This window comes from Rutilus rutilus, assembly GCF_951802725.1.
Source record: "Rutilus rutilus genome assembly, chromosome: 14".
Lineage (NCBI taxonomy): Eukaryota > Metazoa > Chordata > Actinopteri > Cypriniformes > Leuciscidae > Rutilus > Rutilus rutilus.
In genome coordinates, this window is record NC_140219.1 from 5,561,865 (window position 1) to 5,588,071 (window position 26,207).

General features: G+C 38.3%; 2 protein-coding genes and 1 long non-coding RNA gene across 3 annotated transcripts; 1 reads left to right on the plus strand and 2 right to left on the minus strand.

The window, feature by feature from the left end:
• Positions 1–3,366: 3,366 nt before the first annotated feature.
• Positions 3,367–9,086, minus strand: LOC311304267. Its single transcript, XR_014629899.1, has 3 exons — positions 8,975–9,086; positions 4,933–5,093; positions 3,367–3,491 (listed from the first exon to the last, which is right to left on the minus strand). It is a non-coding gene; the product is annotated as an uncharacterized lncRNA (long non-coding RNA).
• A 9,879-nt stretch (positions 9,087–18,965) lies between these two features.
• Positions 18,966–22,225, plus strand: LOC311304355 (uncharacterized protein). Its single transcript, XM_084431313.1, has 4 exons — positions 18,966–19,182; positions 20,008–20,202; positions 20,518–20,594; positions 20,905–22,225. Exons 1-4 carry the CDS (start codon positions 19,177–19,179, stop codon positions 21,887–21,889), a joined length of 1,263 nt encoding a protein of 420 aa, XP_084287439.1. The 5' UTR covers positions 18,966–19,176; the 3' UTR covers positions 21,890–22,225.
• Positions 22,226–22,275: 50 nt separating this feature from the next.
• On the minus strand, positions 22,276–25,158 carry LOC311304354 (uncharacterized protein). Its single transcript, XM_084431312.1, has 3 exons — positions 24,399–25,158; positions 23,722–23,863; positions 22,276–23,301 (listed from the first exon to the last, which is right to left on the minus strand). Exons 1-3 carry the CDS (start codon positions 24,965–24,967, stop codon positions 22,549–22,551), a joined length of 1,464 nt encoding a protein of 487 aa, XP_084287438.1. The 5' UTR covers positions 24,968–25,158; the 3' UTR covers positions 22,276–22,548.
• Positions 25,159–26,207: the final 1,049 nt, after the last annotated feature.

Consider the following 26,207-nt stretch of genomic DNA (forward strand, 5'->3'; position numbering starts at 1 on the left):
AAAAAGTTGTCATTTACATCAACCCGCATAAATACGCCATTGAGTGCCATCATAACTATGCCAGACCTATGGGCGGCAGTGTAGGGAGAAGGATAAAGCCATGCAAGCCAATCAGAATCCTCAGAATCGACAACAACGAATAACACGAGCGACTTCCTAGGGCGCTCACATGACGTTAAGCATTTTCTGGCGCATAATGTGACGTTTGAGAACCTAAAACCCCGTTTCTCCCAGCTGACACGGCAACACATAACCGGCGTTATCAGAAATCTCCACTTTGGCCGGAGTTTTCTGTGATAAAAATGGGGTTTTCGTGTAAATGAGAGGCCAAACCGCAGGGAATTATCTGCATCTTCCCTTCATGTAAACGGGACCTAAATGCAACGTAGCCCAAATCAGGAGTGCATAAAACTCTAACTTAAGTAGTGAACACAAATGAGGATGATTAATTACACACAGCTGACACCTATGAACTAATAATGACAGTGACCGAGGAGACAGATGAGTGAATCTAAACAAGGAAACACATGACAATGAACAAACTGAAAGTCCATGATGAAATCCATAAACATAATGGTGACAGGCGCATAATGTCTGAACCTTTTTTTTTTCTAAGAGTGTAGGAATGGGAATCATAAAGAATGATTTTGATTCGAATTTGGTTTCTTAGCAGTCACATTAACATTTTTTTTTAGTACGTTAAAGAAAAATTCAATCGATTGGCAAAGGATTTTTAATAATAAACAAATTCTCAAAAAAGTGTTTCCACCTACTTCTAATAAATTCTCAGTCTTTTTTGGCCTGGTTTTAAATAAATAAATAAAAACTAAAACTGGCATTATCTGTTAAACAATGCTACAAAGACAAAAGTGTAACATTTCATTAATAAATTTTTTATAAAGTCTACATACTGACAAAATGCATGATATCTTTAACTACATGTTGTCGACTCAACTCCATTGATGCGAGTCTCATTAGTTGAAAGCTGTACATCTTTGATTCGCTAATAATTACAGACTCATTATAGTCATTTGTTTGTGAGCCTTACATCACTGGTTGAGCTGTAGGTTTTTGATTTATTTAAAAAAATAAAAAGAACCTGAATAGTTTCTAATCGACTGCCATTTCCACAGTTTTAGCAGCAACCTGACTCTACACGGGACACAGTCTGGAGAATGGATGGGTTTGCATAAACTGTTTTCTGCTTGATTTGAATCTTTATCCTCCTGCTTAGAGGACTTTAACGATCTAATCGATTTATCTTGTAATTGGTTTTGTAAATAAATGCATCTGCCAAGAGTTTAATTGCAAACGTACATTAATTTACCATGATAAATCAATTCTCTTGCACAACCTTTGCCAACTAATTATCAAAAAAGCGTTTGACAGTTCGTCTTTTTCTACTTTTCACAATGTGCTTCCTTACCGGCATCCTGCCAATATGCATCTTTTGCCTAGTTTATTTTGGAAAGTAAAGCTAAAGGTTGGTTATTTTCTGTTGCCTCTCGTCCCTCTTTCTGGAGCAGTTCCCTGGGGCAATTACAAAAGAAGCCAGCAGAGGGGCTTTGTCATATTGAATTTGCAATGAAATCAGTCAATTTAAAAAGGTGCCTGTTGTCTTAAAAAGGCTTTGCTCTTTTCTCTGCTTTTACTCCCAATTACCTGAGCAGCATTCCACAGCATGAGTAATGGGATGCAAAGTGGTCCGTCTGCCTCGGACACATCTCTGGAAAGCACGCGCGCACACACACACACACACACACACACACACACACACAAAACCATTCATGCCTGAAAAAACAAACAAATAAATACACAGTGCATCATGCTATTCCTCTCTTGCTTTTTTAAAGTGAATTTCCATGTCTTGATGTAATCAGCCGATGTTGCACAAACACTGCCAAAGCTCTTTGATTACTGCAGTACATTTTGTTTTAGCTGACTGATTAAATGCCCGTATATCCTGACTTCGCTCCACAGCCTCGGGGAGTTTTTCTGGATTAACAGGGTGATTCCTTTTATGCAGCACCTTCAGAACTTTGTAAATACAAATGCTTGTGTTGGTTTTTTAAAGATGTATAGTATCTGGTCAAGCTCAGACATTTGAACTTTATCAATTAGAACTTGATTTATCATCCATTAGCGATCATGTTTTCGAATGTGTATCTCATCTAATGACTATTCCCTATACTGCCAGATGGAAACCTCAGGAAGTAGACACGGATACGGATACGGATGTGACCCCCTGGGTCGGTCTTATATCAGACGCACGGAGGTCATTCATCACACCTTGCTCCTCATCATAGCGCTTATCAGCCGATGCCACCCGCAATGCAATATCCTGCTCTGCTGATATTATCCAGCTCAGTGCTGCATACGTGTATTCATTTCAAGAGAATTATGCTGTCTTTATGACGGGAACAAGCCATGTGGAGTTTTAATAACAGGCAATTGTTATTATTACTACTCATTACTACTTTTTTCTTTGAATAAAATTTCCATTAATTCATCTTGGGCAGAAATTAAACTGTTTTCCTTTGTTCTTTTTCCAAAGATCATGTTGCCGTTGACCGTCTTTCCACACAGATATAAATAGACTCTGTAAATGAAGATTGTTTCATAAATTCTTCATGCTTTCCCAGATTCATGTTAGTTCTCCAGTCATTTGGTCCACCAGCTGATTGTCTCCATGTCTCAGATCTTACCTGCTATAATTAGAACAACACCAGAAATGCTCAAATCAACATCTGGCCACAGCTGTCACTGATCTCAGATCAGAGGAACTTCAGACTTTGTGAAATGCTAACTAAACAGAGTCTAATGCCTGCAGTAATTTGGCTCCGTGCCTGTGTGTGAAGGATCTACACTGTAAAAAATGTATTGTCAAATTAACAGTAACTTACTGGCAACAATTATCCAGTAGATGCTGTATTTCATTCAACAGTAAAATTACTGTAACACTAAATACAGTACTGTTAAGCATACTGTAAAATTAAATACATTATTTTACTGTAATTTTTTACCACGTTAAAACACAGTATTACACCGTTGATTTTTAATAATACTGTATAGTATTATACAGTTATGAAATGTTATTTTATTTACTTTTATAGGGCTACTGTGTTACCTGTAGAATATGTAGAAAATCTGTAGGAATATTATTTTAACTGTTAATGGGAAATAGAAAAAAGAACAATTGAAGCTTTAACTGCACAACAAGGTTTATTGTGTATTTTTAAACAATACATTAGTAATAATAATAATGTAATATAATACAACAATAACAATCTCTTTAAAAGAAGACTAATGAACAATATATATTTAATAATTAAGATCAGTGAAGAATTCATGCATTTCAATTCATGCAAAAATGATCCTGAACAGGTAAAAAAGAAACTTAGAAAGAAAGCAAGACAGGTGAGGATGAAGGCCAGGTGAGGAGGGTAGTGATGGTGTCAAGTGGTAGAAGAGCGACAACACTTCTGATAATCCTGCAAGGAATGATAAGCACAAATCAATCAGAGGCAAAAAATACAACTAATAATAGAAAAAACCTAACTCACATTATCAACACCTTTTTAGGAGAGTTTGTTTTTCCTATGGTATCCACCTTATTTTTCACGGAAGAGTGGCACGGCCATTTATAAATGAAATGTGTCTGGCTTCCGGTATCATCCGCTTATAGATATTTCTAGCTGTACAAAAAAGCTTGTTGTTATGCTTCTTGATATTTTGATGTATTGAATTTGTCATAATTGTAAACACTAGTTTGTAGCACAGAAAATAGCTTAGGTAGGCTACTTTAGTTTTTACATATAAGAAACACGTTCAACATGGACACGCAAGCGGTTTTATGTGGTAACGAACAAATACTCTATAAAAGAGAATGAACATGTCCTGTATCAGAAGCTAAAGTAATAAATATTGAGAAGGCAATGGCCCGTATTCTATATCTCTGACTCCAAACAATCGGCCACTGACCAGGGCTGCGTTTCCCCAAAGTATTGTAACCTTAAATTGATTATAGAGCAATTACCACCAATGGTCTCTACGATCAATTAGGCTTACAATGCTTACGATAGTCAGTTCCTTTCATATATGTCTGTCGACTTGATGCTTACTAATTTTAATGATGAAAAAGACGTGCGTGAGCTCACGCCGTGAGAGGCGAATGTGAACGCTGAGCGGCAGCGGGTTAGATTAAATTAACGCAGATATGAGGTGTGTATAATTTAAACTAAATAACAGTAGCTGCTGATCATTTCTCTTCTGTTCAATTCTCGATTTTGAATTAAATTTCATTTAGATATATGCATAGATTTGATTTTAGATTTGATCAGAGATTTTAAATCGATTCTATGCATATATCAAATTGAAATTTGATTCAAAAGAGAATTCCCAATTTCAAAAGTACTGCCTCTTTTGAAACAAATCGTGACCCAAAGAATCGATTTGAATCCAATCATTGAATCAAAAGATTCCCACCCCTATTACATTTCATTATATTTTAACTTTACCTGTTGTCTTCATTATTTAATGTATGTTTGAGAACATTTAAAACTTAAAATAAATAAATATTTGACATTGATTGTGATAATTATCAATACAGACTGATATGAAACATTTTATCAAGATGATTTTTGACCATATCACTCAACCCTATTTTTTACCATTTCATGTTTTAATTAAAACTTATTTAAAGAGATGTTACAATTATAATATAAAAATACAAATTATTTGACTTATACAAGGCATATTTGTTAAATGTAAACTGTGAAGGGAACATAATTACATTTTAAAACAGACTATCAATTTGGAAAATGTATGGTTTAAGTCATTTCCACCCTTTTTGGATTTTTCTAAATACAGATTCAGACACAAATCATTTCTAAAGATATGGGCTCCACTGCACATCCCTAATATTACTCTTACCTTAATGATTTTGCCAATCATATTCTGCAAAGTCCCTGATGTAAGATGCAACGTGTGGATTAAAGGCCATGGTCTTTCTCCGAACAACCTTCCCACTCTTTCTGCTCACCTGGAACTGTGATGTTCATTTAGAATTTTCAGGATTTATCCTGACAAAAAACCTGTAAATACACAGAAAAAAAAAAAAAAAAAAAAAAAAAAAAAAAATATATATATATATATATATATATATATTCCAACTGAATCAAGAGTGATCACAATATCATCTGTAATAAGTCACATCACAATAGGATAAGCTCTAAACCATCACTTGTGCAAAATAAAAAGCCATTGGTGTTACTAATAGAAATCAATTTGTAACAAAAGTGTATGAATGAACAAGAGCTGTGTCCCAAAGTGAAGGCTGCGTCCTTCGAAGACCGTATTTGAAGGCCGGATGGCCGTATTTGAAGGCCGATTGCGTCACCGCGGCGCGACGAAGGACGTCCCAATTCAAAGGCTGCATCCTTGGAAGGTCGCATTTGAAGGCCGATTGCGTCACCGCGGCGCGATGAAGGCTGTCCCAATTCAATTCTCAATCCTCCGAAGGCCGTATTCGAAGGCCGGTTGGCGTCATCGCGCCGCGACGAAGGCTTCCCTGATTCAAAAGCGACGCCAAATGCACCCTTCGTTTCCCCGTGAAAAGAAGGATACATAAATGGACACTTAGCGGCCTATTCTACCCCATAAGTCATTGCGCGCCGTTGACGACAGCATTTATTTATTTATTTTTAAAGGCGGCCGAGACTAGAGATCGGTGGTGGACAGCAAATTCACATTTAAATGTAAGTATTATGTTTTCATTTACTCAAATAGCTAGCGAAACCAGAGTTAAATTTTCTTATAAACTTCTTCTTAACTCCTTCGTCACCATTGCGTGGCTTCATTTATCAGGTAGTTTTAGGCAAACCTTGTGGTAATAACGTTATTAGTTTAACGACCTATTTGTAATATTTGCACTTGTGTATTATAAGAAATATTACTCACCCAATAAAGCCCAAAACAATAAGAAAAGCAGTAGATAAGGCAATGGGGTTTCACTTTTATGTGTTTTTGTAGTGCTGTCATGCAAGCTATGTGGTTTTAACCAAATTTTAGTATACAGAAATATGATTTCTTAAGTTTGTGTTAAAATAATATATGTGTGTGTGTACTGTGTATAATTAAATTTGTATATATAAATACACACACATGCATGTATATATTTAAGAAAAATGTGTTATTTATATATAAAAAATTATATATATATATATATATATATATATATGAGATATATATATATATATATATATATATATATATGATATAAATTATAAATATATACAGTATATGTATGCAAATATTTCTTAAATATATACATGCATGTGTGTGTATTTATATATACAAAATAATTATACACAGTACACACACATATATTTTGTAAACACAAACTTTTAATTAATCTTTTCACAGCCCTAATATATATATATATATATATATATATAAAGAAAGGTAGTACACACATCTTTGCTGAAATGTATTGTCCTGTTGTTGTTAACAATATGGTTCATTTGCTCTGCCTTTAGGATTGCAAGTGTCCTGGGACAGGAGAGGGTGTGAGTGGGAAACCCACTGCTGCAACTTGACCCTGGTTTGTCCTCATGGATGAGGTGTTGGGACAGAGGCATTGCACCAACCCCCCTGTCCTCATCGCCTCAATCCCTGAGGACACACCAGGGCCGAGTTCAGCAGTGGGTGCCCATGGTGAGGAGGAGCCAGGGGCAGCAGCAGTAGCACCAGCAGGAGCACCAGCACGAAGGCGGCGAGACAGGACGAGTTTTTGGACTTGATCAGAGAAGAAATGCAACTACAGAGGGAGGCAGAGGCGAGGAGTGCACAGGAAAGAAGGGAGAGGATGGACAGGCTGTTTTCTCTTCTTGAGAGAATGATTGAAAAATATATATATTTTCTACATATTCTTGTTTAACTTTTTTCACTTTTATTTTTTAAAAGAAAAATTATGTACATTTATTTTTATGCAACTTTAATTGTGTAAATAAAAGAGAATGAATTGTTCTGGACATTGTTTATTTTTGTAATGACAGTAATACTTTCTGCATGAAACAAATTCTATACCTTTTTATTTTTTCAAATAAAATTGGTAAATGAAAATCATTTGTTCTTTAGGCTACATTAAAGTACTTTTTCCAACTATTTACAAAATTCGTTAAACATATCAAAATCAACATAAACATTTAATTTTACAATACATAAAATAAGAAAAAAAATGATGTAGACTCTATTGAGCTGAGCTGCTGGACCGGGATGGGCTGCCCCTGGGATGGGCTGCCCCTGGTAATGCCTCCTGCTGGTGGGACAACATCTGGGATGGTCTCCAGAGCGTTTGAGTGCATATTTCCACTATCCACTAAGTTGTCTACCAACAGGTTTGCAGGGCTGATTCAATCGACGGCTTTCTGAAAAAAGTACTTTTATTAACTACTGCATTTATGTTAGGCTACTACTGCATTACTGCGTAGGCTATGTTGCATTTTACTTCTGTATATTTTCAATATACAGTAATATCTGTGTTACATTATATACTTTTGTGTAGTGTAATGTAATCACATTGTGATGTGAGGGAAAAAGGTACTTCAGGTTACTTCACATTTGTAAGTGAATACTTAACGAAATATGCAGTTCCGAAAATTAAAGTAACAAAATGTAGGCTTATTGTCACAATATTAACAAATTGTTGCTAACTACAGCAGCGTCCCATATCAAAGGGCGCATCTGAAGCGCTCGGACCGGTCTAGCCTACGAAGGATTGTTCTTGTCGCCTGGCAACCGTGACAGCTGCAGATGACGAGCGCGAGAAATACTGGACTTTTTATATTAAATTGGGTTTTACCGAAAATACATCCGGCAGCGCCGGGGCACACCATGACCTCCAGTAAAATATTAAACATAAAAATGACAATAGCCAATTCTGGCTCCATAGCTGTTTACTCAGTTATCAAAATGAATGATCAGGATAGCAGCTGTCCTCTCGCACCGTTGCTTGGCGCCAGGAGCGGTGATCGGGAACACCTGGTTGCACAATTAGGAAATCCTAGGAAGGCTACATGGTGCGTCCTTCAGAGGACGCATAGGCTGCATCCTTGAAGTCTGCGTCCTTCGAAGGATGCAGCCTTCAACATTGGGACACAGCTATAGACTGAGGTAACTGCACACGGTCCTGGCAGATCGCCAGGTCAGGTCCTCACAGACGTGTAAAAGAAAATTCTGATTTAGACAAAAATAATCGCGAATAAATCAATAAGAGGAATCGAAAATTAAATTTTATAACAAGAATCCGAATCCTAACCTTGGGTATCCGATTTCAGGATACATTTATCGATTTTCAATTCCCAACCGTATGATATAAAATAATGAACGCGCAGGCGCTTCCACCGACTTAAAATGGTAAATAACACAATTATTAGATCATTCTGACCTTATAAGAGGCTACATATGCAATCTATGTTTATAAAATTGCATTTATTAATCAAGTAGGCTAGCTATCAACATGAAGGAAATCCGCGTTACAGGCGTTATAGAACATAAGCCGCGGGCAGTTCTTCTAAACTAACATTAACCTGCTACTATTTAGTTTGCATAAAACAAATATAAAGATTCATCACTAACCAGATATTTATGGCGAAAACTTGGCCGACAGACACAGCGACAATGCAAAGGCCTGCGCTCTCAACGTTACTCAGGGAACGGAAGAGTTATTCATAAAACGGCAGCTTGTGGTTATTTTTCGCGGTCATTTCACGCGTACTACTGTATTTAAATTGACAGTAACATGTCCTAATGTCCCAAACTACATTGAAACCTAGAGTAGCCTATTACACAGCTTATAGTAAAATGTTGAGAATCAATTAAATTAAATATCTAAATCCTGGTCAGCTACTCTCTAAATAATTTTAAAGTTATTAGCTAGAATCCATGCATACAAATATTAAGATTTATTACTTACCATATGACGAAGTTCCAGGTCGGCAGAAACGACAGGTCTACACGATGCACTGACACAACAGAAAAACTCATTCTGCGCTCTCATGCACCCCCCACTGACAGAAATTAAGGCTTAATGGTCACCCAGTCCTGAAAATGTTTTATGTAAGGATAACGTTAGGCTTAGGCTAGCAATTTTACTTGTGGAATTGTGTGTGGTGTTTTTCGCGGTCAATTTGCACTGCTGTATTTAGATTTACAGTAACTAATAATTTCCCAGAATGCATTGAAAATCTACAGTAACATACTGTCAACTGTGTGCACAGTACATAACTGTTGAAAATACACAACAATACTGTGAAAGCAACAAAATCTACAGTAACATACTGTACATAGGTTATACAGCAAGAAACTGTTGAGAAAAACAGTATAATGCTGTGAAAACAACAGAAATCATTTACAGTGTATAGCTGCTTTCTGCTGCTCTCTTCTGTCTGGACACAAAGCACAAATTATACACATGTATAAATTTTTTTTTAATGCAGTTAGCCACATTCACTTATCTTGAAATGTGGAAGTAGACTAAGCTATTTTCTGTAAATGTGCAAAACTTCAGATTCATTAGCTGTTATATAGATAAATACTATAGAAGAAAACTATTTATGCTAAGACCACATTTGCACATTTAAGTTACAAATCCCCCTTTCCTGCTTTTATGTTGCAAATAAGGTGGATAGCACAGGCCTATTTTTCCAGATTATGGCCAAAACACGCTCCTTTTAGCACTGATCTATATAAATATAATAGTGTGATATTGCTTTTATACAGAAGCTCAATTGATAAGTTAGGCTATGTAAAAAAAGGCCAATGATTTCTTTCAAAAGACTCTCATGCATTCTTATGGTACAGCAGTGCATGTACTGCTATTCTGCTCAATCTGAGGACGAAATCCAGTCTTTTAAATGGGAATCCACGGAAATGGGGATTTGGCGGTTCAGTTCGTCATGTGAAATCGCTTTCTAGCTTTTTTGCCCGTGAGCTTTCAATAATGAGACCGCATCTTTACGATATAAAATTGTGCGATAGGCCTATTGCTTTTAAGTTTAACACTGGGTGACTGAGGTTATTGCAAGTTACGTCGTTTTGCTCCGTTAACAAAAGTAGTCACAAACAAATCCATAGCAGAACCATGCAGTTGGTTTTCCTTCCTGAAAGACTGTTGTTTGAGCGAAAGATTCATTCATTAATACAGTAACTTGTTTTCTTGCTGAATGAATCCTTGTTTTTGAACGAATCGGTTGAGTGAATGATTAAATGACTCACTCATAAAAGACAGTCGCCTGTTTCGTTCCTGAATGAATCCTCGTTTTTTAAAGAATCGTTTGCATGAATGACGTCATAAACACGTTCATTTGCCGCAACATACTGGTGTGAGGTTGTAAAAAGCCTCAGTGCTGTTGAACTGTTATATAAGCACTTTGAACATTGGTTAACCTGCAAGAAATAATTACAAATTATATTTAGCATAAAGAAAAGAAGACTCATTAAGAATTTTGCATTGTGATATTTATGAAAGTTAATTGACATCATAATTTTATCCCAACTTGTTTTAATACACATACAGTAAACACAAAATATTTTCATTGCCACAACATGAAAAAACAAATTTTCATCCATCCATCTGTTAGTCTTCCCAAATACTTATCTCCCATTTAATGATGTATGACGGAAATGTTGACATATTGCACTACATGAACCATGAAATATCCCATTAGGTCAGTGTTTTGTAAACTAAAACTCATGAATTGTTCTCTAATGACCACAGCAGTGTGATTATCTTCTGGTCTGAAAGGCCACAGGAAGACTAAATGTCCTACTCACCTGCTTGGCTCTCTAAAAGCTGCATGTGGGTTCGATTTGATTCCTGCCAACTGAACCGTGAACTAATCTAACCCTTCCTGACAGGTTCAGTATGGGCAAACACAATCTCATCGGTTAGTAAAGTGTGTGCGCGTGTATTTTTGTGCTTCCACACATGAATGCTTGCATGCATGAATATTTCCAGGGGTGTTCGTCTATGTTTGTCAATTATCTCTAGTTGAATTTTGTTGCCCTTTCATTGCTCAGTAGATGACTTTGTCTTGGATGGTTCTACAATTTCTTAAGTGAAAAAGGCAACTGAGACAACTGTTGACTTACAGTAAGATTATATGTAGAACTATAAAATTTATGTGTAAACACTATAAAAAATAAATGTTCTTTTTTAGCATTGATGGTTCCATAGAAAAAAATTATATATATATTAAAGGGGTGGTTGATTATGATTTGACTGCGCTAACTTTAGTTAGTGTGTAATGTTGCTGTTTGAGCATAAACAACATCTGCAAAGTTACGATGCTCAAATTTCAAAGCAAATGGAGATATTTTCTTTTAAAGAAATAGTTTTTTAAGGACTACAACAAACGGCTGGTAGGGACTACACAACATTTCTCCTGGGTTAGTGACATCACCAACCCTAAAATTTACATAAACCCCGCCCGCGGAACACGATTTATAGATTATCAAGATAGAATATGCTAATCAACGACTAGAAGATAACTACATGTAAGCTACATAAATTCATCAACTAACCATTCAGAAATGTCCTGTTGCTCTACATGTTGTCACTTCTTCTTGAGTCTCGTCTCCATCATTGTCTGAATCCGGTTTGAACATAAAGGCTAAACGTTTTGTTTAAATTTTCAGTGCATGTCTGTGTGAGTGCAAGCTGTTGAAGCTCCACCCTCTGTGCCGGGAGCAGCAGCTCATTTGCATTTAAAGGGACAGACACAAAAACTGTGCGTTTTTGCTCACCCTCAAAAAGTGACAATTTTAACATGCTATATAAAAATATCTGTGGGGTATTTTGAGCTAAAACTTCACATACACACTCTGGGGACATCAGAGATTTATTTTACATCTTGTGAAAAGGGCATTATACCACCCCTGAAAGATTAAATGGAAAATGGTTCTGAGGCATCACTATGAAACCCCCCTTTTGGACCCTTTATTTTTACATTGTGGACTTATATTTATTTTTCAAATGGGCACACAGACACAGAAACAGGGAAATATTTCTGTCAAGTACGAGCTGTCTGCACGTCTGTGTATCGGTGGTTAATCAGTTTCGGCATGAGAGCAGCAAACAGCGGTTGGTCCCAACGTTTATTTTGACTCAATCAAAACTAATCAGCTTTCATGCTATCTCCTCCAGTTTCATATTCCTCTGCTTTGACAGTTAGGTGATAACTTCCAATAGTTTATGCTGGTGTGTGGGTGTGTTAATCTATTTTTGTTTATTTGGATTCCACAATAGCTGTCAGAGCTGTGGACGCTTGACTTCTTGCTGTGTGTGTGTGTGTCTGTCTGTTTTCATTTTGTATTTTTGCTCATGGGATTCCTTCGGCCATCTTGTCTGGCTCTCGCTGACAAGGAGAGGGAGGCAGGATTCCCTCATCCATGATTTTAACATCTGTTCCTGATTCTGTGCCACCCTGCACAGGTTACACACAAATCTGCTTTCCAGGCTGCAAGGCTTCTCCAAACCCGTCTCAGTTTTACAGCTGACTGTCTCATTAAACATAAAAAATAGTTTGGTTTGAGGATTTTGGTTATTAATTATTTTAATTTAGAATAGAAAATTAAAGCTGCAATCCACACGAGGCCACGAGTCTCTGTCACTTCACAATGGTTGAAATCCAAATTGGTTGCATTTACTTTCTTCAAGCATATTCTTGTGCATGATTAATCAGTGCACATTATTCAAAATAATTAAAATGAGTGTTTGCAATCTTTCATCAAAATGTAGTAATTAGCTTTGCCTCTGAAATGATTTACCTTTTGGCTAATCACTAATGCCTTTTTTAATTCCACCCCTCGAGTAAATGGAACACTCAGTTTTCACAATACAATCATCACAATACAAATGATTATATTTATAAATGTGTTAATATAATAATTTATGCAAATACAGCTTATTAAAGGCCACCTGTGGTGAAAATCAAATTTTTTATGATAAAGATTATGATATGATTATGATAAATACGTTGATTGTTACATATACGTGCAACATTTCAGACATTAATTATAAATGTTAGCTAGATTAGGCCTACCTGTCTAACAATTAATGTTTATGCTGAAATATAATTAAATAAAAATTTTTTTTTTTTTTTTTTTAAACATCTATCGCGTGTTATGATGTGTATGAGCTGGCTCACATGATTTATGTTTCGTGCTTCAGAACTTCCGTTGAGGGAACATTGTGAGCATCATTGTTGCCTGTTTTTCACAGTGCAGTCTGGGACTTTTAGTTCACTTGAAGGCTGCGTTTAACTCCACTTTTAGACATACACTCGTGGACTTCCCTAAGCACGTCCCCTCAGGGGAACCATCACCGCCATTTTGAAGTGCATTCGACTTCATTAAGTGGGCGAGGGAAACTTTATTTGGACAGACCCTCGACCCCTTGATTTTGACAGAGGGAGCTAGTCTCCTCATTATGAACACTTTGATAGATCCATAGACCACAATGCAACATGATTGTGATGTCACAGCAGATCAAGCTCAATTTACCCCCACACACAACTCTAGTGTCTATAGTTATTTAGACATTTTACCGCATAATACTTGTTGCTACCATAAGCTGACTGTTTTTTTTGATTGAGCAAAAATCTTATGCATTTTATGAGTTGCCCAATTCGTACAAATTGGTCGTGAGATAGTGTTGGACAGTCCTTAAAATGGCTGATTCCCTTATCAGTGCCCTGACTACTGAACTAGGGAGGTGATTGAAAAAATGTACCAATCCCGTCAACATGGCTTTTCCACAGTGAGCACAAGAACACCTTTAAGAAGGGGCAGGACTATTTGGGTACACAGGTGATTTGTGTATATTATGATGAACTATATCTTTCTCCACTGACTTTCTATGATGTTCAAAGTGTTTGTAAGGATGCTGATTTTTAGAAGGCAGCTGTCTGACGCTGAGATGGTGAACGGGAACATGGTTAGCAACATTAGCAACACATTATTAGTAGACGACCTAGCATAATTCGCTTTTCCTCTTCTTCTGGACCAGTTTCTGGATCAAACATACAGTATATGGCCGAATATTTCCATTTCTGTGTAATTTTTACTAAAGTTGACCGAGTGGATCAGGTAGTGGTGTGAGTGTGTGTGAGTAGAGGCGGGGACTAATTTGCATATTCAGGGAGTAATATGCATTCTTCAGCATATATTAAATGAAACAAGAGTGTAGAGTAACATTCAAGCTATTTTAAGGAATTATTTTCACAGGAAAAATACACTTAAATATATTATTTTGATTATAAAAGATGAGTTTTAAGGGATACACAGGGGGACTGTCAGGTTATAGGATGGATTCGATTGTTGTAATTTTATTTCCAGTTTGAAATATGTAAATTAGACTTCTTTAAACAAACTGAAAAAAAAAAAAAATTATAAACAAGTAACTCAATAAAACCAACCAACCAACCAACAAACAACTAAATAAATATCATGTCATTATACTTTGTATTATTGCATAAAGTTATAGGAATTTGAACAATGCCACGTATGAGCAGTAATAATAGGTATGCATGCCTTAACAAGTCGCCTCTAAACCACTCTTCTACCAAATAATACAGATCATTATTCCAACAATAGACTGTGTTTACATGCAGTTGCCAGGCAACATAGTCACACGTCTTTACATGTTGGTTATCACATGGCTTGTGCATTCAGATGTTGTTTTATAAATATACTTTCTATGTTTAGAACAATAAATATAGCAACCATATGGCTGGATGCAATCACACTTCATTAATTATATATACAGATTATATTGGTGAAAAGCCACTGCAGTCGCTGACCCCATCACGTTCCTCTCAGATCTGCTGTCTTCCCGCATTGAGATGTGGGCACTTTAGCTCTGGTGTTGGCATGGCAACTGCTAGGCTTGTCAGAATGATACGCTTTTTATAACCACAAGTTTACCAACTACTGCTCTTTTATCTCTCGAGACCATCGTGAAGTGAATACTTACACACTGGGAAAACAATTCAAGCTCATGTCGAGCCTTGAGTGTTTTTCGTACGCATAGGAGCATCTTTCAAGTTTTAGAGCTGTTAAGAAATAGAAAATAACTGAAGTGGCAAGTCACTTAAAAAAGTTTAATTAATTTATTTTACTGAGTTTGGTGGTGCATGCTCAGGCATATACATCTTTAATACCTTTTCTCATTCTGTACATATACCTCATGCAGCCTGCCAAGAAAAGGTTAAAAGTGCGGTAAGTGATCTCTGAGAAACACTGTTGATATTTGAAATCAGCCCAAACGAACACGCCCCTCCCTTCATTGCTCCGCCCCCAAAGTACATGAACATGCAACGCAAGAGTAGATGTCTCTTTATCATAGCTGAAGCAAAGCAAAATAACACTTCACAAAAAAATAAAGTGGAGATGATGAGCAACTGACACTGAAAAACAAAAATGAACATACACAAGCATATATACAAGCGAGAGTTGGCAGCACAGCATTTTCCTCTGACCTTTTTTATTTTGTAATGTCTCTCAGCCATCCCTCTTTCTACAGTCTTCAAATCTCCTTATTGCGCAACTGACGACGAAAACTGAGGAGACTTGAGGAGAGTAAGTTAATAAGTTGATTTATCTGCGTTTTACAGTTTTTCTCAATTGTTTACACACATTTTCTGGTACTTGAGACACAATGACCACAACATGTAACTCATTCACCAACCCCCTGAACCAATTCTGCTAAACTACAAGCACAATTCCTGCTTTACACTCAAATTGCAGTTCTAAAACACACCTTTTTCAAAACACACACAATTCTCTGCTTTTGGCACAATTTTCATGCAGAAAATCTCTTGTTTTCACAAGGAACACACTGCCATTCAAATATGCACACTGACTCATCACATGGGCAAACACCCGTCACACAGTTTTACAATTAGCAATCAGAGCTTTAGCATAAAAGGGCCACAGGTGAGCTCTTCAATGGAGCAATGGATGCCAACATTGGATTTTTTTTTTTTTTACTGTAACTGTATACAGTCAATTCTTCTGTTGTTTTGTATGTAGACCACTGTATGTACAACTTTGTGTTGGTTGGGATGTACACTGTCTACATTGTTTTTGTGGGAAAAATTAAATATATTTTTTACCGTGTATTTGTGTGTTCTGAGTATAAAACCAATATTCGCAAATATTTTACAACACACTTATGTATGTACTGTCTGTAGTAAATGTAACACTGAACCAAAAAAAGGCCTAAGTCATTATGATGAATGGAGAAGAAGTGTTTTGCATTCATCATAGTGTTTTACATTGAGCACATCAGTGTTCAACTGGTTCTTATAAATGTCTATTCATATGATGGTTTGTGTGTGTCATTTGAAAACAAAATACCATTTTGAGAAGAAATAACATTGTTTTGAATGTAAAGTTTCATTTTGCAGGAGAATTGAGGGGTTTTGCCCATTGTGTGTGTTTTTTGATTTGTGTGTAGAGTTCTGAGAATATGAGGCATGCTTTCAGAAAATGTGTGTAAACAATCAAGAAAAACTGTATTAGGTTCTAATCTTCTTGATTGACGTAACTTTCCCAAGCTCCTTCTGAAGGCCTTAGGTGCATGCTGTACACCAAGCTATCCTTAAACTCCAGCAAACTCAACCATGACACACACACACACACACACACACACACACACACACACACACACACACACACACACACACACACACACACACACACACACACACACACACACACACACACACACACACACACACACACACACACACACACACACACACACACTTCAGTTTCCCCTCCTTTTAATGGGTAGGGACACACACATACTATACATAATTAACTACTGTACATCTCTGCCCACACAGTATAAGGCATTTCTTAGAAACAAACAAGAATAAACAACAACATTGTAAGCAATGCATTATATTCAATATAGGGTAGTTGCTGTTTCTTGATATTATACAACAACATATAGCATCCTTAAATGTTTCCAGCCTGAAGAGCTCTTTAAAGCTCACAAAAAGCCTTTATACATCATCTTTCAACAGTGGCATATTTTCTGTGTATGGAGAATGCTGTATGGACACAGGAGCTGGGGGCGTCTGTCCTGCCAGGCCCCGTGATACAGCTCCATATGCCACTGCGCCAGATGCCAAGAACAAAGTCATGGCAGCCCGAGCGCTCTCTAATGCCCTTGTCTGAGGCGGCCTGGTGCCAGAGAGAGGACGAGACAGCTAGAACTAATGAAAAACTAACAAGGACTGAGACTAAACCGTCTAACCGAGAAGCTGAGCTCTGCATGTGTGCTTGAGTCACGTTCTAGAACCGACAGCTCACCCCAGTTTCAGCAGAACGTCACAAACAAGACAATAATCTTTCCCTGCATGTGTAAAAAAGCGAAATAAATAAATAAATAAAAATGAAAACTTTGTTTACATTTGAAGTTGAGATGTAAATCAAACTAAATTCATGACTTCATAATTGTTCATAATGGTCATAATTGTTAATTGCTGTTATTAATAATATCATTTCCCAGCACCTCCAAATCCGAGGCCATGGTTCTCAGTCGGAAAAGGGTGGCTTGCCCACTTCAGGTTGGTGGAGAGTTCCTGCCTCAAGTGGAGGAGTTCAAGTATCTCGAGGTCTTGTTCACGAGTGAGGGAAGGATGGAACTGGAGAGTGACAGACGGATCGGTGCAGCTTCTGCAGTAATGCGATCGATGTACCGGTCTGTCGTGGTGAAGAAGGAGCTGAGCCGTAAGGCGGAGCTCTCGATTTACCAGTCAATCTACGTTCCTACTCTCACCTATGGTCATGAGCTGTGGGTCATGACCGAAAGGACAAGATCCCGGATACAGGCGGCCGAAATGAGCTTTCTCCGCAGGGTGGCTGGGCGATCCCTTAGAGATAGGGTGAGAAGCTCGGTCACTCGGGAGGAGCTCAGAGAAGAGCCGCTGCTCCTCCACATCGAGAGGGGTCAGCTGAGGTGGCTCGGGCATCTGTTCCGGATGCCTCCTGGACGCCTTCCCGGGGAGGTGTTCCGGGCGCGTCCCACCGGGAGGAGACCCCAGGGAAGACCTAGGACACGCTGGGGTGATTATGTGTCCTGGCTGGCCTGGGAACACCTCGGTATCCCCCCGGAAGAGCTAGAGGAAGTGTCTAGGGAGAGGGAAGTCTGGGCATCTCTGCTTAGACTGCTGCCCCCGCGACCCGGCCCCGGATAAGCGAAAGAAGATGATGATGATGATGTTGTTGTTAATAATAATAAAGCAACAATAACAACAATTATTAGTTATTATTATTAAAAACAACACAGCAACAACATATTTTCGGTTATCTTTGAATTTATTTATTTGAACATAATTGTAATCATTTTAACTTATTTGACTTACTATACTATAATGATATGTGTGAGAGAAAATAATCTGAATAAACATTATGATTTATAATTGGCTTAATAATAATAATACTTATTATTATTATTATTATTATTAAATGTATTTTGAATTGTCAGAAGTCAATTAAGTCAGAAGATGTAGTTACATCATCTGGCAGGATTGCCTATTTGAACAATGCAAGATGTAGTGCTGGAAACCTGTCTGGAAACAATCATTAATTCAGTCACACTTTAGATTGGGGGCTAATTCTAACTAACTAACTAACTAACTAACTAACTAACTAACTAACTAACTAACTAACAACTTTTGCCTCAAACTCCTAGTTACTGCTTATAATAGTTAGTAAGGTGATTGTTAAGTTTAGGTATTGGGTGGATTAAGGGATGTAGAATATGGTCATGCAGAATAAGCCATTAATATGTGCTTTTATAATTACTAATAAACAGCCAAAATCTTAGTAATATGCATACTAATAAGCAACTAGTTAATCGTGAGAATAGGCTCTATGCGCAACTTACTTCCGCATTCTGCGAGACGGGTCTCACAACATCCGGTTCAGGTCCGCTGTACCGCGCTACTTTGGATATGGCGCTGTTTTACTCTAGATGCCTTCAGGAATTACCCAAAATGAGTATAACTGATGTCAATCGCCTATGCAGGTTGACATCTAAAACTCCTGCCTCCAAAATGGACAAGGGGTTTAAGCTGTACGCCTCCTCATACATATTTGACTATGAAGGTTTGTATCTGCCTGCGATAGCTCATGTTAGCATTCCCGAGCGGGAAGAATGCAGTATGTCACTATGGTAGCTAAACTAACGATAACATTAACCTACTAATCTGAGTTGATAGAAAAAAAAATTTTTGATAGAACAAAATGTATGTACCTACATAATCACGTTTTCACTTCATTTTTCACCAGTATCAAACAAAGACAGACTGACTGGTGCTGTCAGTATCAGGGCAGCTAGTCACAGATCTATGAAGAAAAACGAGAAGCCACACAGTCTGAGAGTAACGTTAGGGATGGGTTGGGTGTTCTGTTCGGGTTCTCAATCTGTTCCAGTTCAGGGACAGTATTTATCAAGCCTCTCAGGGTAGGAGTAAGTAAGAGTAGATTAATCAGTGATCATGAGCGGGTCCCTTTGACTGTCTAATCACCATGGACAGACTTGCAGGAGCTGCTTTAGTCTTGAGACGCTTGGTAAATACATGCACAGTTGTTCCAAGTTCAATGTTGTTTTTTGTCTACTTGTTAAAATGTGTATAGTGAGGTTACTGGGGTAACTCTGATTGGACATCCTTGATTCTTGAGTGCTATCTTTCCATGTTATTCATAATACGTCCTATACAAATCTCTCTATTACAGCATGAACAAATTCTGTTATTGTGTTTGTTGTATTAATGTCATTGGCAAACTTGCCCCAGCAACCTAACTAGACTGTTACTCAAATTAGTGGCATCTGTTTGAACCACTGCTCAAATATGATACATTAAAGCTCAACCACACTCTCAAATCTGTGTCAATGTTTGTAAAAAAAATTCTCCATATACTTTTGTACAGATAGTGCTTCGGGATTCGGACCCTGTCATCCTCACATCGTATCGGTGCTCATGTGTAGCTGGCACTGCAATGTGTAATCACATAGTTGCTTTGCTGTTTCAAACGGCACACTATTCACAGTTGAATGTGCAGGTTGTGCCACCTGTCCACACCTGCACTGAAACAGAGCAGCGATGGCACAAGCCCAGAACCGCAGTAAGTGTTTAGACACAATTCCTAGGCCTAATACTGTCCCTCTTCTACTATGTTCTCCTTCACATTTTATATATCATTTCTATGTTATGTGTATTTGTAATTACTGGTATTGTAAAGTGACCTTGAGTCCTCAGAAAGGCGCTATAGAAAAAAACATTATTATTGTTATTATTAATAATAATACTCCTGGCATTAGTGATATTTAAGTATACATACGTATTAATTTGTGTGTGTGTGTGTGTGGGGGGGGGTCCTTTCAATTTTATTGTCTCCTATTGTTAAGATTGTATGTTGTTTGTCCTTTTTTTTTGTCAGGGAGTGAAACCTGGGCCAATAGACAAAACGGTCATCAGCAAACCAAGACTCAACCGGCTCACAGAAGGAGGAGTCAGGTGAAGTACAGTAGTGAGATGCTATTGCAATTACTGCATCATACAGTCTACATATGTATACACACACACACACTTATGTACACATATACATACATACATTATACACACGCAGACTTGTGTACACACACACACTTATGTACACATATACATACATACAGTATACACACAGACGTATGTGTACACACACACACACACACACACACACAAATAAAAAGAAAGATTCCATAGGTGTCAGTAACCTGCAAATATTACTAACACTAATTACACTACTAAAAACTAAGATTACTAACACTATTACATTCTTTCACAGGAGTACACTCTACAAGGGCTTGGTTGGGGACCCACTAGACATGTCTTTACTACTGATGGAAGACATGTACAAAGACTTTAGCATTAGAGAGAAACCTCTAGCAGCATCTATGGGCATCAGTGACGAGAAGACCCTTGTTGAGACAGCTTTTGGCTTAGCACAAAGGGGCAGTGTGCTCTCGTACCAGCAGCCTGTATTGGCCACAAAGTCAGTCAAGATGCACCAGGATCCTCCAACTTACCCACCGCTGCCTATTGGGGAGTACAGGCTTGCCCCGACAGACTGTGTGCATGTGTGCACTGAGGAGGAGCACTTCCACCTTAAAAGCTTAAATGTTACACTGGACATGGCCTATAAGATTGAGGCAGCGACAAGAGAGCAGGCAGCAGACCAGGAGTGGCATCAGCTCCGCAGGCCTAGGATCACCTCCTCACGTTTTAGAGAGGTGTGTTTTGTGAGGGGAGAGAGCTCTGCAGAGTCTCTTGCAGAAAGAGTCCTCAAAGGAACAAGGCAGACTGCAGAAATGAGAAGAGGTGCAGACATGGAGTTTGAGGTGGCAAGGGAGTACTGTCAGATAAAAAATGTCAACTACACACCCTGTGGCCTCGTCATCCACCCTGATGCCCCTTGGCTTGGTGCCTCGCCAGATGGCTTGATTTTTGATCCATTCGCACAGCCACCGTTTGGACTGGTTGAGATAAAGTGCCCTAATGTGAAGAACTATGTGGACTGTAAATACCTTAAAATGCAGGATGGCACTTTGGCTCTTCGTAAAAGCCACTCTTACTATTGGCAGGTGCAGGGTCAACTGTTGATCACTGGCCTGCAATGGTGTGATTTTGTGGTTTGTGCTCAGGAAGACATGCTGGTGCAGCGTATCCAGTTTGACCCGGAGGTAAAAGCAGTCATCAGAGAGAGGGTGGACCAGTTTTACTTTACAGTGTACATGCAGAAGTACTTGTCTGTGTCCAAAAGATCTTACTGATCGATGCAGGATAATTCAGGTGGGGGCTTCAGATTTTTCAAGCAAGATGACTTTTTTTTCACAGTTCACATTTGTCATTTAAATCTAGAAATGAAACCATAGTCATTTTTGAGGGGCTCTTACAGGCAATTTAAATGTTTCATGCATCACTGTTGGAAGGATGTTCTTTAGGTCAGCCAAACTCTTTTTCGCCAGAAGCAATAGTTAGTTGCATCAAAGTTACACCATAATTGTTATATAAATAGGTTATATAAATACAGCGTATTTTGCAATAAACACAAAGGAGTGAAGAAAGTTTTTTTTCTGATTTATTTGTTACAAAAATAAATCACTTCATATACAAATGTCTCATGGTAACTGTATAAAAGATGTTTTCAGATTTCATATACAATATTTTACTGTATGCATGGTTTGATTTCATACATTTTACTACAAGAGATAGAGAGGGGGACAATTAATGAACAGTTGGCACTTTAAATCACTCAAAGTCAAACATAAACATGTATCATGGAATACATGTCAAATCTACATCAGAGAATCCAGTTCGTTGAAACTATGTAGGCTAGTGTTATCGTTTATAAAGAGAGACAAATGGAACAGAATTGACCATTCAGTGTATTAGTATATCCAGACAGACTGGCTCAGTGAGGTTAACACAGTTATTTGGCCCAAGCTTTGACCAGTGGCTTGTTTTGATAGTTTGCTAGGAGGCAGGCTACTGCAAAAAGCTGGTTGATACTGCCACAAATTGACAGAGGGATAAGAGTGTCAAACAGTTTGTTCTCTTTGATGCGCCTAATTGTCCTCTCCACATGTATCCTTAACCGTGCAATGTCCTGAGTGACCAGCACTTCGCCATGAGAGAGTTGTGACTTTTTACTCAGAAAAGGTGGTCTGTAAACTTTGCAAGGCACTAGGTCGTCAATTCTGAATCCCTTATCCACCATTACAGCCATATCTTTATCCAAAAGAGGGATAATGCCAGATTGCCTGAACAATTCTTTGTCACTGATAGAGCCGGAATACAGTGAGGAAATAAAAGTAACAGCACCATGTGGTGACACACCAATCATTCCTTTCAGGGTAGTGTGGGATTTATACTGTGAAAACATCTCACTCTGTAAGAGTAAAGATGAAGGCATCTGACATCTCATCTCTGTACAGTCAATAAGGACTTGGGTGTCAGAGTATTTGCCGAATACACTCGGCATCGTGGCTCTAATTGTCTCAGGAGACATCCATATCCCAACAGCACCCAATAAGGTGTACAAAAAATTTACCCAGGTTTTGATTATCCTGCTGACGGTGGACTGGTGAATACCGAAACGATCACCCAGATCTTTCTCCTTCAGTCCCAGTGAAAGGTAGACCAAGAACAGGAACAGTTCATCAATCATCGGAAGGCATCGGCTCTGGTGGGGAGCAGGTAAAATCGTTTTCGTTAGTAAAAGCGATAATCATTGCAAGGTCATCATAAATGTTTGTAAAGTGTAAAGTCTAACCAATCAATAAATAGTGTTCCAACCAATCACTGACAGGGGGTGGGTGTTGTGAGGTTTTGCGCTCGTGCACGGCTGCACGCAAAAACCTCACAACACCCACCCCTGTCGGTGATTGGTTGGAACACTATTTAATTTTGGTTTTGAGTGATGTTGATATCAACTGTTTTTGTGTGCAGATCTCAGAGGCTGCCTACAGAGACGCATTTTTTTTTGACGGCATGCTTATGAGGCGGGCAGATAGGGGATCATTAGGAAAGATCAGATGAATATGATAATTTATGTTTGGGCCTGAAATCACTGATACAACCTTTAAGTATGAACTATGCCTACCGGTCGACGAGGTGGATCAGTGGCATTGTCAAGAGCTGCTGTTGTGCTGGAAGTGGATGACTGTGTACCAACACGCACTATTCTCCTTGTTGCAGGTTCAATCTGTCTCCAAAATGCCTGTAGGTGGCGGTAGCTGGCAAATCTAAAAGTGAAAGAAAATTATTATTAGCTTTAAATCAAAGCATTACCCATTATTGATGTTTGCAAAATGCATCATCACAAAGCAGAGATATGTGGTTCTCACAGGACAGAGATGCTACAAACAGGCTATGATGATCTTGTAGATTAAACTAGCCAACAGTATATAAAGAAGTTAAAATAATCTCAACCTTAAACATCTACAGAAGTGTTAAAATGTGTAAAAAAAATGAAACATACACATTAATGCAGCAGTAATATTAATCCATCATTTTACCGCACTATGAGTACTTTTACTTTTCATACTTTTAAGTACATTTTTCTGATAATACTAACATACTTTTACATAATTAAGGTTTTGGATGCAGGTAGTGTAGTATTTTCACAGTGTGGTATTAGTGCTTTTACTGAATTAAAGGATCTGAATATTCTGCCCACTACTGTGATTCATATGAATCGATTTTAACACAATCTAGGTCTGCAAGAAAGTCATAACCACAGAGGTATGCAAGCTAAGTATCATATGACATGATACATACCTGGTATAGAATCTGATGTCATCGTCCGATGCTAAAAACCTCTCCAGGCCAAACGACTGCTTCAGTGTAACCTCAGCCATTCTCTTTTGCATCTCCTCCATCGCCTGCTGCTGGGCCTCTATTTTCTCACATGCTATATCCAAAGCTGACGGTTCTGGTTTTGCATCGTAATCATGGCACTGAAGCAACAGTTGAACATCCATCTCTTCCTCTTCAGTTGATTCATCCTCTAGTCGTTGTGTTCTATCCCAGACACTTGGCCTGGCTGCCGGCAGAGAGTAGTCGTTCCAGGCGAACAACACGGGCACAGCCCCCTCTTTCAAGCGTCGTCGTCCACCTTGAATGACATCCGTGGAGACGAAATGTCTACTACAGACTGTGGTGGTTCTCTTAATTACCAAATTATCACGTCTCACATTACGTATCCATATTTTTCTTATGGTTTCTTCCTTTGGGAAGTGGTGGAAACTCACGGTGGAGTTGAACTTCCCTGACATCGCGCATTGAGGCACGCAGCAGAAATCACTGTTGGGATTATCCCGCTTCTGGTACTTTACTGGCTTTGACATTTTCTTCTTGTCACTAACATTCAGATGTTAAAATCAAATAAAACGCCAACAGTAAAAGGGCTAACTAGGTTATTTAGGTCAAGTCAATAGCTGTTGCCGATTCTCAATCAGTACCAAAACAGCGAAACAGAAGCAAACCGGAAGTTAGGAGACCCGTTTTCCGGTTTGGTCACGTGACGCTCGGCATAGAGCCTATTGGGCCCTAAACTAAAGTGTTACCATTAATTCTATTTATTGCCACCAGCCACATCATCACTTAGTAAATCAAACATTGTCAGCATCTTCTCTGACTCTCCAGCATCGTACGTGCTTGTTCAAGCATTGCTCCCATTGAAAGTGACGCCAATGCACAACCAAAATAAGACATGACTGAGCCACTTGAACACATCAGGTTTCCTAGCAACAGCAATTAAAATAGTGCCATTATGTCCGTGGCTAACTTGCTTTTAAAATACCAGCGTTTGCCAAGACTCCCACCGAAATATCAGCCTCACCGTGGTAGATGACGATATGACCCCTGAAGGATAAAAGCAGCATTTAGAAACGGGTGGCCTTAAAAGCAATGCCCCACTCATGTTGTTGTCATTCTTCACTTTGCTCCTGTCACGGGAAGCTTAGCTGCACAAACCAGAAAATCCCCTCTTTCTACCGTTACCAAGGAAACTATTTACTGAGACTCACCCCCCCACCCCCCACAGTATTCATTCTCGGTTTCCGAATCAAGAAAAGTACTTACGTTTCGGCTTCTACTCTGCACATAATAAGTCTATTACAAGCACAATGTGTTATCTTTCCTGAAAAGCCAGAGGATCGCAGGGCTGTGAGGACTTACCACAAACTGACGCTTTCTTATTGTGTTCCCTGTCCAACTCTCAATTGATTGTAATTGCTGATGTCTAGGATGTGTATTAGCAAAGTCTGTCATGGTTTGAAAAGGTTTAAAGGATTATTGTGGAAACGCAGCATGAGCTCTAAATGACTGCATTTATTATTTCACCAACAATGAAGCCGTATAATAGTAGTGAATCGACATTTATGAGAACACGCGACTTGTGAATCTATCTGGGTCAGTGCTCAAATCAAGGAATATGGGTCAAGAGACCATCAGAGAGACACACATAGTATATGTATTTGTGCCATGTCCATCATCAGAATGGTGATAACAATAAGAACGGAAAACACACATACTAAATACTAAACCCAGACAGAATTGAAGTGTAAAATGACATTATGATTTTCT

Bases quoted from the DNA above. Each gene is read 5' to 3' on its own strand.
- LOC311304355 (XM_084431313.1), top strand. The intron at 20,203-20,517 runs GTAAGTGTTTAG...TTTTTTTGTCAG, and splicing joins GGCACAAGCCCAGAACCGCA to GGAGTGAAACCTGGGCCAAT. The intron at 20,595-20,904 runs GTGAAGTACAGT...ATTCTTTCACAG, and splicing joins CTCACAGAAGGAGGAGTCAG to GAGTACACTCTACAAGGGCT.
- LOC311304354 (XM_084431312.1), bottom strand. From the start codon at position 24,967: ATGTCAAAGCCAGTAAAGTACCAGAAGCGGGATAATCCCAACAGTGAT. The intron at 23,864-24,398 runs GTATGTATCATG...TTTCACTTTTAG, and splicing joins GACATCAGATTCTATACCAG to ATTTGCCAGCTACCGCCACC. The intron at 23,302-23,721 runs GTAGGCATAGTT...GCTCCCCACCAG, and splicing joins CTGATCCACCTCGTCGACCG to AGCCGATGCCTTCCGATGAT.